The sequence below is a fragment of the Panthera onca genome, chromosome A3 (genome assembly GCF_046562875.1).
Source record: "Panthera onca isolate mPanOnc1 chromosome A3, mPanOnc1 haplotype 2, whole genome shotgun sequence".
NCBI classification, from domain to species: domain Eukaryota; kingdom Metazoa; phylum Chordata; class Mammalia; order Carnivora; family Felidae; genus Panthera; species Panthera onca.
Window position 1 is genome coordinate 76915374 of NC_138341.1, and position 19841 is coordinate 76935214.

The window sequence follows — 19841 nt, forward strand, 5'->3', positions numbered from 1 at the left end:
AAAGGTCAATTCATTAAAACCCAAATAAACATAACTCCTGTTTAGTTTACAAAGAAACCCAGAGAATACAGAAGTCAAGGGAATCAAGAAAACTTGAAGGAGGCTGTGGTCAACAGTGTGCTAATTGCTAACAGGCCAATAAGACAACACCTGGAAAGTGTCCATGAGGTTTAGCAGCAAGGATATAATTGGTGATCTTAACAAAATCACCGTATGGAGTGGCTGGGATTGCTGAAAATACGAAATAAATCAGCACAGTCTTGGAAATGATTTTCATAGAGAGAGGAACAAAAGACTAAGCATGAGTCACTAACTTTGAGTTAGAATAAGCTTCCCTAACTTGGGAGATACTCAAACTGGAATTTTTTATCAGATTATAATTTTTATTCTAATAGTGGTAAATAAAGCAAATTGATACTGGAGATTTACTCCACAAAGCATTACTGGGTCGTCCTTTGACCCAAAGTGAATAGAATAATTTTAATCTTTCCACCTAAAAGATGTTGAAGCACAAAAATTTAAGATGATATATATATGAAAGTTTAAACTGAATGATGTTTTCCTGAATTTTATTAGAATACTTCTGTGCCAAAAACAAAATACCAAAAAACTTCTGTGCTAAGAGATTCTCAGCGGGCGCCTGGCTGGCTCAGATGGTGGAGCATGCAACTCTTGATCTCGGAGTCGTGAGTTCGAGCTCCACATTGGGCGCAGGGATTACTTATAAAAATAAAATCTTTAAAAAAAAAAGAGAGAGAGATTCTCAGCCAGCGATGGAAGGAAGATTTAACATCTTTTTTTAAGGTTTTTGTTTGTTTGTTTTGGTTTTGTTTTTTTTTTGTGTTTCTTTGAGAGAGGGTGAGAGTATGCATGAGTAGGGGAGGGGCAGAGGGCAAGCAAGCGAGAGAATCTTAAGCAGGCTCCATGCCCAGCCTGGAGCCTGACTTGGGGCTCTGTCTCACAAAGGTGAGATCATGACCTGAGCCGAAATCAAGGCTGATCTTAACCACTTAACCAACTGATCTATCCAGGTGCCTCAAGATCTTTTTTGAAGATGTGATGCATTTACCAGTCTCGAAGGATAATGCAGACAAGTGTTTAAGAAACCACCTGTAAGTTCTTCTGATTAGTTATGGATGACCAGTGATATCATTTATCTAACCATCTAGACAGCACTGTCAAATAGAAATATAATGTGAGTCATCATATCAGAATGGCTAAAACCAAAACCATATGAAACAACAAGCATTGGCAAGGATGTGGAGAAAAAGGAATCCTTGTGCACTGTTGATGGAAATGCAAACTGGTGCAGCCACTGTGGAAAACAGTATGGAGAGTCCTCAAAAAATTAAAAATAGGACTATCCTATGTCCCAATAATCTCACTACTGGGTATTTACCTTACAGAATATGAAAACACGAATTCAAAGTGATATATGCATCCCTATGTTTATTGCAGCATTATTTACAAAAGCCAAACTATGGAAGCAGCCCAAGTGTCCATCAATAGATGAATGGATATAAAAGATGTCGTATGCATATACAATGAAATATTATTCAGCCATAAAAAGGATTGAAATCTTGCCATTTGCAACAACATGGATGGATCTGGAAAATATTATGCTAAGTGAAATTAGCCAGTCAGAGAAAAACAAATACCATATGATTTCACTCATATATGGAATTTAAAAAGCAAAACAAATGAACAAAGAAAAAAAGACACACACACACACACACACACACACACACACACACACACACAGACTCTTAACTATAGAGAACAAACAGAGAGGAAGTGGGTGGGGGAGTGAATAAAATAGGTGAAGAGGATTAGGAGTGTACTTGTCTCGGTGGGCACTGAGTAAGGTATGGAACCGTTGGATTACTATATTGTACACTAGAAATTATTCAACTGCACTGGAATTAAATTTTTGTATATGTTACAAATAAATAAACAATTCTTTTTAAAAATTTTTTTAGTGTTTATTTATTTTTGAGACAGAGAGAGACAGAGTGTGAGCAGGGGAGGGACAGAGAGAGAGGGAGACACAGAATCCGAAGCAGGTCCCGGCTCTGAGCCGTCAGCACAGAGCCTGACGAGGCGCTCGAACTCACAAACCACGAGATCATGACCTGAGCCAAAGCTGAATGCTTAACCGAGTGAGCCACCCAGGCACCCCAAAATGTAAATAATTCTTAAAAAAAGAAATAAATATAAAAGTAAAAAGAAATAGATGTCATTAATTTTAATATTTTCTATTTAATCTAATATACAAAATGTTATTTCAGCATGTAACCAATATAAAAATTATTGCTAAGACATTTCACATTCTTTTTTTCATACTAAATCTTTGAAATCCAGGTGTATTTTACATTTCCAACACACCTCAATTTGTCCTAGCCTCATTTCAAGTGCTCAGTGGTTATTTATGGCTAGTGGTTGCTATATTGGACACTACAGGTGTAGAATCCAGATTCCCTGCAAACAGGAATATGAGTTTTCTTGTTCACAGATGTAATTTTAGCATTCAGAAGACTGCCTGGCACAAAATGAGCCCTCAGTGAATATTTGTTGAATGAACGAACAAATGAATGAATTAATCCATGGGTTTTATATACATATATGCAAAAAAAATTCCTGTGACATAGATGAAATTTTAATTACATGACTAGAACTATTAAGAGAAGCATGTAATTATATTAAACTCAATTCCAGCCCAGGCAATAGTTTAGCAATATAGGGTTAAGTCAATACAAATTCTTAAATGGGTGCATACTTTCAAATACACTATAAACATGTGTTACTATTCATAGGGAACATTCTTCTATAACCACTTTAAACATGATTTTCTTAAACATTTAGTAAATTAAAATGCTGTCACACTCCTCTAGTAAAATCAAATAAATTGTAGCTTTTCTATATGGACTGAATGAACTCCACATTCATCAAATAAACACAACTCTTACATATTCCACTAGTTCTGCAAAGAAATGTTTTTTGGCTTAATGTTCCATTCCCTCTAAAAATTGGCAAAAGAATATTTCAAAAATAGCTTTAAAGCCCTGACAAAAAATTAAATATGTTCTTTATTTTAAAAATGTTTACCCCCCAAAAGTACTGCAATTATTTAATGTAAATGAAATATGCCCCAAACAGGTGATGTTTAGTAACAAAGGTTAGAGAGAAAACCATACCTTCTCAGCTAAAAGCTCTCTTATCTTGCTTGCTTGAACTCTAAATTTCATGAGCTGGGACTCCAGAGCCACACATCGTTCTTTCCAATCTACTGGTCCTTCTGTCTCAGTAAGCTCTGCCATCTTTATTCTAGAAAAGAAAGCATAAATGGCATATAACCCATGAGCATTCAGGATAATTCATTACGTCATCCTGTATACATATTCACGTTACCATCTAATGATGTCATCACATACAAATTTTTGAATTCTAAGACAAATTCCATAACTGGTTATATAGCTCATGGAAGAAACTTAGTGGGAGACAGAGGTCAGGGTTGGAGGCCCAGTGTGTTATTCAGTCTTTTTATATAACATATCCTTTCCGTGTCTCAGATTATCCAATCTAGAAAAAGCAGGACACTGATAATAACAAACCATTGTTCTTCATGAGTACGTTGTGAGGAACAAATTAAATACTGTTATTTTTAATAGCACTATGGACAGTATAATAGCACCATCGGAACACAGAGAAGTAGTATTATTTTAGCTGTGCCCAATAGATAACACATTGTTTTAATCTTCCAGCTCAAAATTTTACCCCACTCCTAGGTTTACAGAACTATCACAATTTGATTCAATTGGTACCATGATAGTTTCTTAGGTTTGAGAAACTTCATTACCAGTGCTACAATTATAAGTTAGATTTACATTACAATTATTACTTATCATCATCCTAAAATCTAAAATCTAAATCTAAATCCTAGATCCAAAATATCTTTTAAGCCAAAAATCCTTTGGCATATTTAACCAGGCAAAGTATTATGACCTTGGATACATTTGTATAATATTTTTTTTTGGTCCAAGAAGAGAAAAGATATAAATATGAATTTGTAATCACCTACATTAAGTACATCTGGAATCAGTGTTTCCCATAATATTAGCTTTCCTTTGGGGAGATTAATCCCAGGGAGAAGCACTGCACTCCAGCAAGGGAACTGGTCTAGAAATTTTGAAGTGCAAAAAAACGACTCATTTTTTCTGGTTCTGAGATTCATAAATAATGTTTTAAATGTTAATGTTTCACCAGGTCATTTGAATAAATGGCCTGATGATATATTTCTGAATTGCCCTTGCTATGAACAGATAAAATCTGTATTAGGAATGGATCTCAAGGAGCCAAGCCCTGGTCTCAGCATATACGTGAGAGCAAAACTCTCAGAACCCCAGGATAGATCTGCAGTTGAAGTGTACTATTCCTTCGTTTTCTAAAAATATGTCTCCCTCACATATTATCCAAGTTGATTTTCTCACTATTGAGTGTAATACAACTCTTCCTCATCCCATACCAGTTTTTAAAAACTTTGTGTTGCTAAAAACCCACAGAAGACTATTTTCCTAGTATAAATATTGTTTTATGCTTAAACCAATTTTCATATTCATACTGACATTATCATTCAATAACTTAGAAATAAATAAAAGCAGAGTTGCTCTACAAAGGCTACAACTTTATTGAGCCCCCCAACCATCTCAAAGCCTCCAGATGCTCCTAAGTTCTGGCCATAATTTAAGGGAAATTTATAATTGTAAACTGGACATCATTCTCTTTTAATTTCTTTGTTTTTATAGAAGCCTCATACCATTGTTGTCTGTTTTTTCCTAAGGATATTAGCCTTGTTAATGACACTTATCACCCACATTAGCATTTACTGTCAATGATTTACGAGTAGACAATGCACTTTGTCAGTCACAAGCTTTTTCTCAATTCTGCTACTTCAGTTCTTTCCTCCTTAGCTTTAGAATGGACAAGGAAAAAAACATATGGACTAAAAATTATAAAATAAAAAGCTGTCCTGAAACAGACACTGTTAAGTGTTGAATCACTTGTACCTTGCAGAGAAATGTAGAAACATTGTTAAGCAAGAAGAGTCTAATTCATGCTGGTAAGTTTCCCTACAATTAAAATAACTTGTGTATGTTCTACTAAAAATTTCTACAGTTTTAAAAATAGCATAAAGGCAAAAAAAAAAATAACCTAAAGGCAGATATTTTTCAACAGATAAAAATCAATCAATACAGTGAACCATATTAATAGAGTAACAGACCAAAACCACATGATCATTTCAATCAATGTAGGAAAAAAAATCTGACAAAATTCAACACCCTTTCATAATAAAAACATTCAATAAGCTAGCAATAGAAGGGAACTTCTTCAGCCTGATAAAAAGCACTTAGGAAAAGCCCACAGCTAACATCATACTTAATAATAAATGACTGATCTGCCGAAGACCAGAAATAATACAAGGACGTCTGCTTTGCCACTTCTGTTCAACACTGTACTAGCGGTTCTAGTCAGGGCCAGAAAAAATAAAATAAAATAAAAAGAATCCAGTTTGAAAACTAAACCTAGGCACGCCTGGGTGGCTCATACAGTTAAGCATCCAACTCTTGGTTTCAGCTTCGGTCATGATCTCTTGGTTTGTGAGTTTGAACCCTGCATCGGGCTCTGCGCTGATGGCATGGAGCCTGCTTGGGATTCTCTCTCTCTCACTCTCTTTCTCTCTCTCTCTGCACCTCCCCTATTCATGCTCTCTCTCTCTCTCTCTCATGCTTTCTCTCTCTCTCGAAATAAATAAACTTGAAAAAAAAAAAAGAAAACCAAATCTCTATTTTCAGATGTCATGATCTTGCGTACAGAAAATTCTAAGGAATTCACAAAAAATCTATTAGAACTACTTGAGTTCAGCAAGGTTTCAGGAAACCAGATCAATATACAATCAACCATATCAATTGTTTTTCTACGCATTAGCAAAAAAAAAAAAAAATCAAAAATGAAATCAAGAATATATTCTATGTACAATAGCATCAAAAGAACTAAATACTTAGGAACAAATTTAACAAAAGAAGTGCAAAACTTGCACTCTGAAAATCACAAAACAACACTGAGAGAAATTAAACCCAAATAAATGAAAGACATCTCATGTTCATGGATTAGAAGACTTAATATTGTGAAGATGCCAATACTTGCAAAAGGATACATACATTCAATCCCTCTCAAAATTCCAACTGCATTTTTGGGCAAAAATGGCAATCTGATCCTAAATTCATATGGAAATTTAAGGGATCCAGAATAGCTAAAAAAATCTTAAGAAGTTGTAGGACTCCTATGTCTCAATTTCAAAAATTACTACAAAGTTACTGTAGTCAAAACTGTATGGTATTGCCATAAAGACAGACATATGATCAGTGGAATAAAATTAAGAGTCCAGAAATAAAACCTCAAATTTATAGTTAACTGATTTTTTTTTATTTGAAAGAAAGAGAGAATGTGAGTGGGGGAGAGGGGCAGTGAGGGAGAGAGAAAGAGAGAGAGAGAGGAGAGAATCCCCAAGCAGGCTCCAACTCAGCACGGAGCTGGATGCAGGGCTTGATTCTACAACCCTGGGATCATGACCTGAGCCAAAATCAAGAGTCAGATGCTCAAAACCAACTGAGCCACCCAGGTACCCCTATAGTCAGCTGATTTTTGACAAGGGTACCAAAATCGTTCAATGGGGAAAGAAGAGTCTTTTCAACAATGGTGCTAGACAACTGGATATCCACATGCAAAAGAATGAATTTGGACCCCTCCATCACAACATATAAAAAACTAACTCAAAATGGATCAAAGATAAATGTAAGAGCCAACGCTCTAAAACTCTTAGAACAAAAGATAGGCATAAATCTTGTGACCTTAAATTAGTCAAGTTTCTTTGAGTTGACATCTAAAACACGAGTAATCAAAAAGAAAATAGATAAATTGGACTTAATCAACATTAAAAACTTTTATTTCAAAAGACACCATCAAGAAAGTGAAAAGATAAGCCACAGAAGGAAGAAAAATATTTGCAAATCATGTATATCAGACACTTTTATCCAGAATATATAAAGAACTCTTACAACTCAACAATACAAAACAAAACAATTAAAAAGTAGGCAAAGGATCTAAATAGACAGTTCTCTAAAGAAGATATACAAATGGCCAAAAAGCCATGAAAAGATGTTCAACATCATTAGCTATAAGTGAAAATGCAAATTAAAATCATGACAACCACTGCACACCAAACAGGATGTTTAAAATTTTTTTTTTTTCAACGTTTTTTATTTATTTTTGGGACAGAGAGAGACAGAGCATGAATGGGGGAGGGGCAGAGAGAGAGGGAGACACAGAATCGGAAACAGGCTCCAGGCTCCGAGCCATCAGCCCAGAGCCTGACGCGGGGCTCGAACTCACGGACCGTGAGATCGTGACCTGGCTGAAGTCGGACGCTTAACCGACTGCGCCACCCAGGCGCCCCTAAAATAATAAAGCCATAATAACAAGTGTGAGTGAGGATGTGAGAAATTAGAACCCTCATACTTTGCTATTGGGAATGTAAAAATGGTATAGTTGCTTTGGAAAATAGTTTAACAGTTCCTCAAAAGTTTTAACATGAAGTTACCATATGAGCCAGCAACTCCAATGCTGACTAACTATATACCCGAGAGAACTGAATACATAAGTTCACACCAAAACTTATACACAAATGTTCACAGCAGCATTATTCAAATAGCCAAAAAGTGGAAACAATCCAAGTGTCCATCATCAGAGGAATGGATAAACAAAATGTGGTATATCTGTATAAAGGAATATTATGCAGCCACAAAAAAGGAATAAAGTACTAATACATGCTGTGACAATTATCCTAGATGCCAAGTGAAAGAAGGCCACATATTGTATGATTCCATTTACACAACACAGGTAAATCCAAAGAGACAGAAAGTAAGTTAGTGGTTGCCAAAGGCTGTGAAGAAAGGGCAATGGTGATCAACAGCTAATAGTTTGGGGTTTCTTTTTTGAATGATCAAAATTATTCTAGAATTAGTGCTGATAGTTGCACAACCTTGTGAATATACTAAAAGTCGCTGATATGTACACTTTAAAGGAGTAAATTTTATGGTTCACTAATTATACTTCAATTTTAAAAAGCAATTATTTACAAATGAGTAAAGAAAAATAAGTTTTATAGAGCTGTTGAATCACAACGTTGTACACCTGAAACTAATGTAACATTGTGTCAACTTTATTCAAATAAAAGTAAATAAAAATTTTAACAAGAAGTAATACAGATACAAATATTCTTATTACACATTTATTTGCACAATTGTTCCCCATACATTTGTTGTCTTTTAAAACTTGTTTGTGATACACACAAAGAAAAAAATTTATTTAAATATGTGGTAAAGTGTAACAATCATTTTCCTCATGCAATCTGAGTTTTGTTTTGTACTTTAGAAAGATCTTCCCCACTCCAAAATTAAAGAATAAAAATGATTTTTTAAAAAGTAACAATTTGTGTGGATGTATATTAACTCAACATTTACAAATTTAATGATCCATTGTTTGTAGCTATCCCTGTCAAGAATTCTACCGTTAACTCAAATAATTTAGAGGTAAATGTTAACTAACCTCAAATATGGCAAGTTCATACATATATCTTACCCAAGACTACTTTGCTATGAAAATGACATGATAAATAAATTCCAAATTAAACATACCTATTTATGTCTTTAGTTATGCTAATTACATATTTTACAACGAAGTAGCAGAACCTTAATAATATTACTGAATTGGCATCTAATGTCTACATTCCCTACTAATAGGATCATAATTTAAAAAAATTCAAAACTACAGATTGGCTGGCTAATGGTCCACCAAGAGGTCTAGACACCTGATTTCCTCATTTCATTCTGTAATTTCCGTTAGTATAAAGTAACTGTTGTGTTAATGCACCATCTTGAGTAAAGATTCGAACTTTGAACAACATCCACCATTCTTTTCCATTACCATTGATTTTATAGAACTGTACAGCTTTGGGAGGTATAACCACTTGCTAAATAAATTAACATTTCTAGATTTTGAATTTTCAAGTAACCTATCTTCACTGCGGTGCACGGGAAAAAAATCTTGGTTTTCCAAAAGCCACCCCCCACCCCCATGACTTTTGGAAATATTTACTGACACAAAATAAACTGTTTACAATTATGGAGTGAATGCTCTTTTCTCCGAATCTCTGACTTCCTGTTTCTCTTCCAAATCCCAAAAGAGAAAGAAAAAAAAAAAAAAAAAAAAAAAAGTAAGAATTCATCTATTGAGGCTTATTCCTGATGAAGCTCAGGGTTAGCCACTCACATTCTTTAATTCGCTCCTCTTAAGGGACGGCTTAACTTGGCCAGGTAACTATTTCTCTTCCAAAGCAGAAAGGATGTCTTTCTTGACCACACTGAGGCTTGCCTTGTTTAAGAAGGCTCCTGACCACCAACCAGCCCCACTTGGGCTACGCCTGCCCATCGTTGGCCCTGCCAGGAGCAGTCGTGCTCCCCACCCCACAGCTCCTCGGGGACCCACGCGGCGGTGCGGTAGAGGCTTGCGACGGGCATTTTCACAAAGAGAGCAGTGACCTGCAGGTAGCACAGCACCAGAGCTCTGACGCGTAAATCGTTCAATTCGCTCTTTCCACAGAGTTTCGCACATCAAAATCGAGGGCTCGGATGTTCCGTCTTTTAAAAAGTGGTCTAATAACTTCAGGGCCAGCGCCGTTTCGTAGTAGGTCACCCAAGGGCACTTTGACATTCCGGCAACTCGAGGGGTTCTTGTAACTTTTGGGAAGTTTCACCCAAGAGATCACAGCGCGGCTCCCAGGAAGCCGAGGCCGAGCAGCAGCATCCCTAGCTGCTCGGGCCCCTGGGGCAGGGACGCGGGGGCGCCGGCTGCACCCCCCCCCCCCCAGAACAGCCCCCGCCGCGCCACACACCCAACCCCGCGTTTTCAAACAAAATGTCACGGGAGACCAGGGGGCGAGGAGCCGGCGGCCACCAACCTCGGCCGAGACCCCAGTCCTGGAGGCAGCGAGGGGGCGATGCCGAGTGCCGGGGCTGCGGCGGCAGGCGCGGGGGCGAGTCCCGCTCCATCCTGCTCCAGCCGGCTCCACCGCCCTGGTCCCCGCCCGCCGGGTCTGCACGCCGCCCCCAACCGCCGCCCGGCAAGCCCCCCGGGACGGCGGGCTCTCGAGGGGGCGGGGATCCCGGGCATCCGAGCCGCTGGGCTCGCCCCTCAGCTCCGGGCCCTCTCCATCTGCCTACCTCTGCTGCGTGACCCTGGCTGCAGTGCCCGAAGTCCTGGCCGCGCCTGGCGCGGGGCTGCCGGGACTCTCCGCGGGTGCCCGCCTCGCTCCAAGCCTGGAGAGGGCCGGGGCAGGGCACCGCCTTCTCCTAGGACTGGAGGCCAGAGTAGCCAATCGGATGCGCAGCCGGCCGCCTGACGTCACTTGAGGGTGTGGCTACGACTTTGACTCCTCCTAGGCCCTGCCTCTGGAGGGAGTTGTGTCCTATTCTGTCTGCCCCTAGTTTTCAACATACCTACAGCTCAGAGGTTGTCACCTCCGTTCCATCCTCCCTACCTCGGCTCAGCATCCACCGGTTTGGTCTCCCAGCCTGAAGTCTCTCCTCTTGCCAATCCGTCCTTCGCCCTCTTGCCAGGTTGCCTGATCTCAAGTGCACTTTTGAGGTACACCCTGCCGAAGACCTTCGTTGACTTTCTTTCGCTTAAATTATCAAGAACAGACTTCCCAGGCCAGTATTCGAGGCCTACAACCTACTTTTTCAGGTTTATTTTTCACAACTGCCCTTCACACCAGAGTCTTGCTGTGCAATTCCCCCACCCCCAGGGAAGTCCATTTGGAAAGTTCACCTACTATTTCCTGCGTCCCCTTTAAAAGTTCTAACTGTTCTCTAAGACACAACTCAGATTATCTTCTCCACATAACCATGACTGTTACTCCTAGCAATAATCCCTTCTCTTGCTTCTGTTCCCTGAGCATTTAGGTTTTTACTCCCCTTGGCACTTAGCTCATTCTGCCTTAGGTACCGCTCCTTATCTCTCCATTAGACTGTGAGCTCTTTGAAAGAAGGATTCATTTTCTTCCTTTTTGCAGCCTCCTCCGCACCCAGCACAGAGCATTGGGTAAGAAGATGAGTGATAATTTTAATCTAATTGGATTTTACATCCCAAGATGAGGTCTGGCAAGGACAATCTCAAGGGGGAAAATTAGAATACTAAATACCATGGGTAATCCTTCTGCAGGTCATAAAGCGAGGTGAGACAAATTACTCTCTTTGGTTCACAGCTGGCCAATTAAGAATGTCAGAGGGCTTTTTCCATTACCATCTCTCTTTTTTTTTTAAATCTTATCTCACCTTATATAGAAAATGCATAAGAGATAAAGATTTACAAACTTCCTTAGAGGGAAAGCAATAAGTGAGTACAACTAAAAGGCCAGTGAGCAAGTATCAAACTTCCATATTTCTTCCAGATGAGCACTAATTTTGGACTGGATCCCAGACTACCCCCACACATCAAATTCCTTTTGCCTTCTGTGGGAGCTGATGATGCATATCACATGAAAAATTGTCTCCAAACAGTTTTGGCCAACAAACAGGCTGGACTGGGCTCATTTTACAGAGCATGCAGGAGTTAAATAAACAGAGTTTAAGTAACTTGCATAATTTAACGCAGCAAGTCAGTAGAGACCAAAGAACTAAGTGCGAGAGAAAGAATGCCAAAATAGAATCACTTCCGTTTGTGAGTCAGAATACTAAACAGACTAAGAGAGCTCAGTGAATAAAGTCACTCATGAAAAGAAGCTTTCTACACATGGCTGCCACCCTTGTAAATTTCAGCCAACATTTACTTACTGTCACCTTTTTCTAGAAACATGACTCAATTTGTTTGGCTATGGTGAATACAGTGGAATGGCATCCGGTTTCTGGATGTGCTAAGAAAAATACATGGTACAATGGAATATTATTTAGCAACAAAAAGAAATGGGGTGTTTATAAATGATACAGCATAGATAAATTTTGAATATATTATGCTGGGGTGCCAGGGTGGCTCAGTCGGTTGAGTGTTGAACTCCTGATTTTGACTCAGGTCATGATCCCAGGGTCATGGGAGTGAGCCCCACATCAGGCTCTGTGTTGAACATAAAAAGTGTTTGAGATTCTCTCTCTCTCCCTCTTCCTCTCTCTCTTTCCCCCCTCCTACTCCTCTCCCCTGCTCACACACACACTCTCTGTCTCTGAAATAAAAAAGAAAAAAAGAAAGAAAATATTATGCTAAGTGAAAGAAGCCAGTCACAAAAAGTCACATTTTAGGTGATCTTATTTACATGAAATGTCCAGAATTGACAAATTTATAGAGCCAGGAAGTAGATTAGTGGTTGTGAGGGGCTGGGGAGGATGGGAGTGATGGCTAAAGGCAGAAGGGTTTCTTTGAGGAAATGAAAACATTTTAAAACTTGTGGTGATGATTGTGCAACTCTATGAATATGCTAGAGGCCATTGACAAGTACAGTTTAAATGAGTGAATCGTATGCTATGTGAATTAAATCTCAATAAAGCTGTTCTATAAAAGAAAAATACATGTTGAATTTTATGGTTTTTATATTCAGTAGTGGCAGTTGGAAAACATCTCTGACCAGCCTTCCTGAATGTTCATGGCATTCTGTACCTTTGCTTCATAGTATTTACCTCATTGTAATATTATATTTATTTGTGATTATTTGATTGCCTGTTTCCCCCTACTAAACTGTAATGAGAGCAGAAACTGTGTGGTTTTCCTTTTTCTTTTTAATATTTATTTACTTTTGAGAAAGAGACATAGTGTGAGTGGACGAGGGGCAGAGACAGAGGGAGGCATACAATCCAAAGCAGGCTCCAGGCTCTGAGCTATCAGCACAGAGCCTGACGTGGGGCTCGAATTCACAAACCCTGAGATCATGACCTGAGCCAAAGTCAGAAGCTTAACTGAACAAGCCACCAGGCACTCCTGGCTTTCCTCCTTAATATCCAGCATCTATATATCCAGCATCTAGTGAATGGCATATAGTAGGTGCACAATAAATATCTGTTAAATGAATGAACAAAGGTGGTTATTAAGTACTTATAATATCCCAGGCACCATACTAGATTCTGAGGACTACAAAGATGAGCAAAATAAACGTGGTTTCTGTCTTCATAGAGTTGTGGTCTAGGGGGAGAGATGCACATTCATTAAATATTCACACAAATAAATATATAATTACAAATTGCATTCAGCGTTCTAGAGGAAAAGCACAAAATGCTGTGCAACTGAATAATAAGGCGATCTGGCCTGGTCTTAGGAGTCGAGAAGGACTTCTTTGAGAGAATGACAGTTGAGCTGAGGCTTGAAGGAACTAGCCAGACAAAAACAAAAGGATAATGGGCAGAGCATCCCAGGTTGTGGGAAGCACAGGTACCAGGCCCTGTGGTGAGGAGGAGCCTGAGACATTGGAGGGACCTAATGGAGACCAGAGAGGCCAGAACACAATGAGGCACAGTGAGCAAGGAGAGAAGTAGAGGAGGAGGAGGCTGTTGAAGAAAGAAGGCCAGACCATCTGGGGCCTTGAAGAACAAGGCTTCTCAAACTTTAATGGCAATCTTGTTAAAATGCAGATTCAGACGCCAGTAGGTCTGGGATGGGAACCAAGAATCTGCATTTCTAACAAGCTCCAGGGACACACTTTGAGTAGCAAGGCTGTGACTACGATTATTCCAGGAGCACAGGGAGTCCACTGAAATGTTTTAAACAGAGACGTGACAAGACCAGATGTGACAAGAGTATGGAGGTGATTAGAAAAACACAAGTAGATTCAATGCAACCAGATGGGGAACTATTTCAGTCATTCTGGTGGGAAATGGTGGCAGCTCGGTAGCAGAGGTTATGGAAAAATGTGGCGGGTGACCAAAGCTGTTCTTTAGGAAGCTCTATCTAGCACGCAGCAAGAACAGCTAGGAGAGGGAGGAACAATTAGGAGCTAAGGGAGAGCTTCAGTGAAGATCTGAACTAGGGCACTCAGGGTGAGAATGAAGTGCAGGCCATGGTGGAATTGGAAGGCTCTGGGCGGAAGAGATAAAAATAGTAGACAGGTGACACAATGCACCTAGTGTTCTTTCAAGTGCTTTAGCAAATGTAAACTCATGACTATTTTGTAATATAGGGACCATTACTATTCCCACCTGACAGATGGGACAACTGAGGCATAGAGGTTAAATCACTGCCCTAAGGGTACACAGATATTATGTAATGGAACTGGGAATTCTGGTTTAACAGTAACCACTACTCTATACTACATCTCAGCTTCTTTCAAGAAATTGAATCTACAAGGTCTAACAATTGATTTGAAGATTGGGAACATGAGGGTCTGGGAGGCTTTGTGTAACTGGGAAATGAAGGTGCCATTAACCAAAGCAGAGAAGCAAGAAGTGAGGAATTAGTTAACAGGAAGAATAAGATTTGGCTTATATGTGCCAAGCACAAGCTGAGATGTCAGTGAAACGTCCAGCAGGAGAGCCAGCAGAAAATTAGTCAGGCTGAGCTGGGGAGAAAGGTCTGGGTTGGGGTATACATTTCAAGGTAAGGTGCATAGAGGGGAGAGTCTTGTGGATTGCAAAATGATTGCGGACCACACAGCCATTTGGCATACCGGAAGCGGGAACAGCAAGGTTGGAAGGAGCAAGAATAAGGGAGCGGAGTAAATACTTGGGAAGAAAGATCTTCTTCTTTCATTCGATCACACATAAAATCCAACACAGGGAGGAGACACTGACCCCCACCTAGAATGAGCATGTGGCAGCTGGAGTAGAGAGAGTGGAAACCCCAGTTCAGAAACTAGAATTCCCAGCTCCTGGGGAAATATATCAAAGACAAGGGGAAGAAGTTTGGGAAAAAGAAATAAAGCTGGTAGGAATAAATTCTCACCTGCTGACTGGAATGCAAGCCTGGACTATAGGCTTGGACACTCCAAGCTATTTATCTGCATCCCAGGAAAGCAGCAAATTCTGGGCACCAAAGAACTTGGCCTTCCTAGTAGAGATGGATAAAAGAGATGGCTGGGCTGATGGTGTGTTCCCAGTACCCAGGTTGTAATGACCTACCAATCCTTTGGGTCTGCAGTGAAGGCAGGACCCCCTTCAAACTCACCTTATCTCACAGGTGAGCTGGACCCCCTCTATCATAGATTGGTGTGGGGAGAAGCTCATAGGTGGGTCCAGGTCAAGGCCAACACTGGTGGAGGTAAGAATTTAATGGGCATTGGTAAGACCACAGAGAAAGAACAAGTATGTACAGAGGAAAAAGAAAAACACTGGGCAGAGCTTTGCAGATCACTTATTTTAAGGGCAATTGAAAGGAAGAGAAGATTGAGGGGTAGTTGGCCATGGCTTGGTCAGGACCCATGAAGCTAAAAACAAAGACACCACACGTGAGGGTCACACAGGAAGACTGTGACCCAGATAGTATAAGAGGCGCCTAGGAGGCTCAGTTGGTTAAGCATCCAACTTCAGCTCAGGTCATGATCTCACAGTTTGTGAGTTCAAGCCCTACATTGGGCCATCAGGCTCTGTGCTGACAGCTCAGAGCCTAGAACCTGCTTCAGATGCTGGGTCTCCCTCTCTCTCTCTCTCTGCCCCTCCCCTGCTCATGCTCTGTCTCTCTCTCTCAAAACTAAACAAACATTAAAAAAATTAGGTCATCTTCTTTAAAAAAGTATTAAATGTGAACTGATGATTTATTCTGTTTGGAGTCAGTACCTACCAGACAGAGGCAGCCATTCTGATACAGATCCATATCACAGCCAGTAACTAAAAATCTTCCCTCTCTCTTTTCATATTGCACAAAGGGTCCGTTTAAGCCAGAAGTAAAGGAATGAAAAACACAGCAAAACTGACCACAACATCCCCTGACACTGACAATTAGAGAAAAGACACATTATAAGGACATTATTGTGTGCTGTGTAATAATTGTAAAATGAAAAAGGAGGGGTGCCTGGGTGGCTCAGTTGGTCTAGCGTCCCACCTGGGCTCAGGCCATAATCTTGCGGTTTGTGGGTTCGAGCCCCACGTTGGGCTCTGTGCTGACAGCTTGGAGCCTGGAGCCTGCTTCGGATTCTGTGTCTCCCTCTCTCTCTCTGCCCCTCCCCTGCTCACACACACACACTCTCTCTCTCTCTCAAAAATAAAATAAACACTGGGGCACGTGGGTGGCTCAGTTGGTTAAGCATCCGACTTCAGCTCAGGTCATGATCTCGCGGTCTGTGAGTTCAAGCCCCGCATCGGGCTCTGTGCTGACAGCTCAGAGCCTGGAGCCTGTTTCGGATTCTGTGTCTCCCTCTCTCTCTGACCCTCCCCTGTTCATGCTCTGTCTCTCTCTGTCTCAAAAATAAATAAATGTTAAAAAAAATTTAAAAAATAAAATCATTAAAAATTTTTCTTAAAAACAAGGGAAGAAAATTTTCCCTTAAAAAAAAAAAGTATCCTCAAAAGACTGGAAAAAGCAGAAGTGAACAGGATGGCAGAGAATACTTGGTGAGGAGGTGGGGTCTGAGCTGGGGAAAGATTTGGTGAATCAGAAGGAACTGGTTACCTCATTGATGGTTTGGGGATGGGTGAACCTCTTGAGCCCAGGAGGCAATAGCCCATATATATGAATGAATGAATGAATGAATGAATGAATGAATGTGGTATCCATGAGGTAGATTAAACCATCCTACACAGCTGGAAGGAAAGAGGTTTACATCATCAGTTTACATCAGTTTGCATCAGTTTACAGTCCAGTCCTAACAACTGACACTGAGGTGTTGAGAAACAAGACCTACCACAACATTATCCAAAGTGTGTGTATCAGGTTTCTTCTGTCATTGCCTATGGGATAGGGATACAGCATGGATGATTCAGAAAACCTGGCAGGGCCACTGAAGAGGTATTTGATTGGCACTGAACTGAATCAAGTACAATGCCAGTACACATAAGCTATTGTAAACTTACATGAAGCATTTATTTGAAGGATAGCCGATACATAGCAGGAAAATCCCGAGTTGAAGTGAGGAGAAGTGGGGAGATGAAGTAAGGAAATGTACAAATGAGAGGGCTGTATGTAGGGAAAGAAGAGGGTCAATGTCGTGTTGAACTCAAGAGGTAGGTGGGTTTGCTCTGAGCCTAGCTGGAGTAATCTGAGATGATTTGGCAGCAGTATTTTGAACAATTGAAAGGAAAAAGTAATTACTTGGATCCTTGTTTTCAATAGTCTCTTCCTTCACTTAACCAAATTCATATGGTGACCCTGTACTTGGAACTTTAGTGCTATGTTACCCTGTTGTACACTCAAATCAATATAAAAACCTTGTTTTAGTTCCCCATAGCCATTTTTGTTTTACAACATTTTGTTTCCCGATTATAAAAGCAATAAAAATTCATTTTCACTGGAAACGATAGAGACAGAACAACGAAAAAAGTTTAAATTACCCACAGTCCATCATTCATAAACACTATTATGCTGTTGTCTTTCCATTCAGGGTTTATTTCTATATGCTGTTTTCCCTTAATGAGATTTCCTTGTAAAATTATGTTGAATGCACACTTTTTATCCTGCTCTCACACTAAGACTCTACTGTGAGCCTTTTCTTTGTCGTTAAGTATTACTTTAAAACATTTTTAATGACTAGCTAATATTCCACCATACAATTTTACCCTAATGTATTTAACTATTCTCTTGTTAATATACAATTGTATTCTTTCCAGTTTCCCCCTAGTATAAAAACAACATAACCGTTTCAATGTTTTTGTGCTTTCCAAATATAACAGTCCTTTGGAAGACTTTTTTCATAGCAGCTTTCTTGAGATATGCTTCACATACTATACAATTGACTTATTTAAAGTGTACAATTCGATGATTTTTAGTGTAGTCACAGATGTGCGCTGTTTAATTTTGTCTGCACCAAATCGGGAAATTCTGGTCAGCTCTGGATTAGCAAGAATTGGGCTTTGGCTCGGTTCCGGAGACACAAAGCTAACCAGGTTTCATTCTTACAGACCGTTCCATCTTTGGGGGGCTTTCTCAACATGAAACCACATGTCTTCCAAGAGACACCTGTTGCCTTCATGTTTTCTTCTTATACGCTAACGTGCACCCTTAACTTTCTAACTGGCACAATTTCACCAGGGACAATTGGGAATGCGGTGGCCCATTTGGGGAAATTTTGACACGAATGAGGTTGTTCATTTGAGAAGTACCTCAGAACAAAAAAAAGAGAGAAAGCTTCTTAAGGAGATTGACTTGTTTGTCTAAAAGAGAGAAAATTTTGTTTAAGCTTAGAGACACCTTCTTTATTTTTTGTGCTTCAGGAATGAATGAGACCTCACGTTTTAATTTATGGCTCGATAGAGTTGTCAAGGAGTCAAGTTACATCCAAATCAACTACGTATCACTCTCTTTTGTGTGTATATAGGTAACATTTATTCTTCTCTATCTAAACTTTCTTCCCCCTCCTCACAGAGGGATCATAATCAGCTTTTTTACAGGAACAATTTCACATTTGTCTGAAGGTGGCTCCCTCATGTTTCCCTTTCCTTTCCTTTCCTTTCCTTTCCTTTCCTTTCCTTTCCTTTCTTCTTTCCTTTCCTCTTCTTCTTTTTCCTTCTCTTGGGAAACTTTAGAGATTAAATAATTTTAAAGAACCATTCAGTTGTTATGTGCTCACCCCAAGAATAGTCCAGACAAGCAGTCAAAAGTATCTAAAAAAAAAAAAAAAAAAAAGAAAAGAAAGAAAGAAAAGAAAAGGTTATTAAACTATGTGTCTTCTTATTGGCACTAAAAAGTATATCTACACAATAGGCTGCATAATGTTATGAGGTGAGAAGAAAAGCCTTTAATTTTAGGACGAAAGAATAATTTCTGTCATGATTGAGAGTCTTTAAAAATTAGTTTACCATATAAAAATGTCAGCCCAACAGTTTTGTTTGTTCAAGACCAGGGTTAAATTTCTTATGATTCAAACTTTTTAAATTTTTTATTTTGGTTTTATGAATTAAGTAAATTACCACTGTTTCCACAACTTGCTTTAAGTAAAAAGTTACATGTATAAAATTGTATTCAACTAAATGGAATGAAATGACTGTCTGTTCAAAAGGTTTAATTTTGTGAAATTCTTACAATGCTACAAATGATAGGCATTTAATGTGTTAGCTATGTTATCATTTCCAGGTTTTTAACTAACTTCAAAACCTTAGGCAAATCATTAATTTAATTAATAAATAATCTTTGGATGTACAGGCAGTTTCTAGAAGAAGAAACAAATATAAAACATTCGTCACTAAACATAGTTTTAAGTTACCTTTATCGCTTAAATTGACAATAGATTAACAAAATATGCAAATACACTTGGATGACACACACACATTTTAGTTATTTTTCCTCCTCAGATTTGTTAAAATTATGTGAAATAAATATTGAAGAAAAAAAATAGTTAGACAGCATTTGGTTTTCAATTCTTTAGCTTTCTTTTGTGCCTGAAAAAAAGAAAAGTTAGTTACCTTGGATGAACGTGACAATATAATATTTTTTTAAAACATAAGTATATACACAATGATAATGCATATGCTTTTCTGTTTTTAAGAAAGTCATAGTTTATTTATTTATTTATTTTTAAATGCTTATTTATTTTTGAGAGAGAGAGAGAGAGAAAGTGCATGAGTGGCAGAGAGAGAGAGGGAGACAGAGAATCCAAAGCAGGCTCT

At 39.2% G+C, this 19841-nt stretch overlaps 1 protein-coding gene across 5 annotated transcripts in view; it reads right to left on the reverse strand.

Annotated features, from left to right (window-relative positions):
- The window catches only part of PLEKHH2 (pleckstrin homology, MyTH4 and FERM domain containing H2), a 114695-nt gene extending 104265 nt beyond the window's left edge, over window positions 1–10430 (reverse strand). For all 5 annotated transcript variants that reach the window (XR_009602535.3, XR_009602540.3, XR_013554623.2 and 2 more), the window contains exons 1-2: window positions 10335–10430; window positions 3195–3324 (exon numbers count right to left, since the gene is read on the reverse strand). Coding sequence is in view for 2 of the 5 variants with exons in the window: in XM_060607566.3 (XP_060463549.3) it covers window positions 3195–3317 (123 nt within the window). In the remaining 3 variants the exon portion in view is untranslated. The remainder of the gene's footprint in view (window positions 1–3194; window positions 3325–10334) is intronic.
- Between the last annotated feature and the right edge of the window lie 9411 nt (window positions 10431–19841).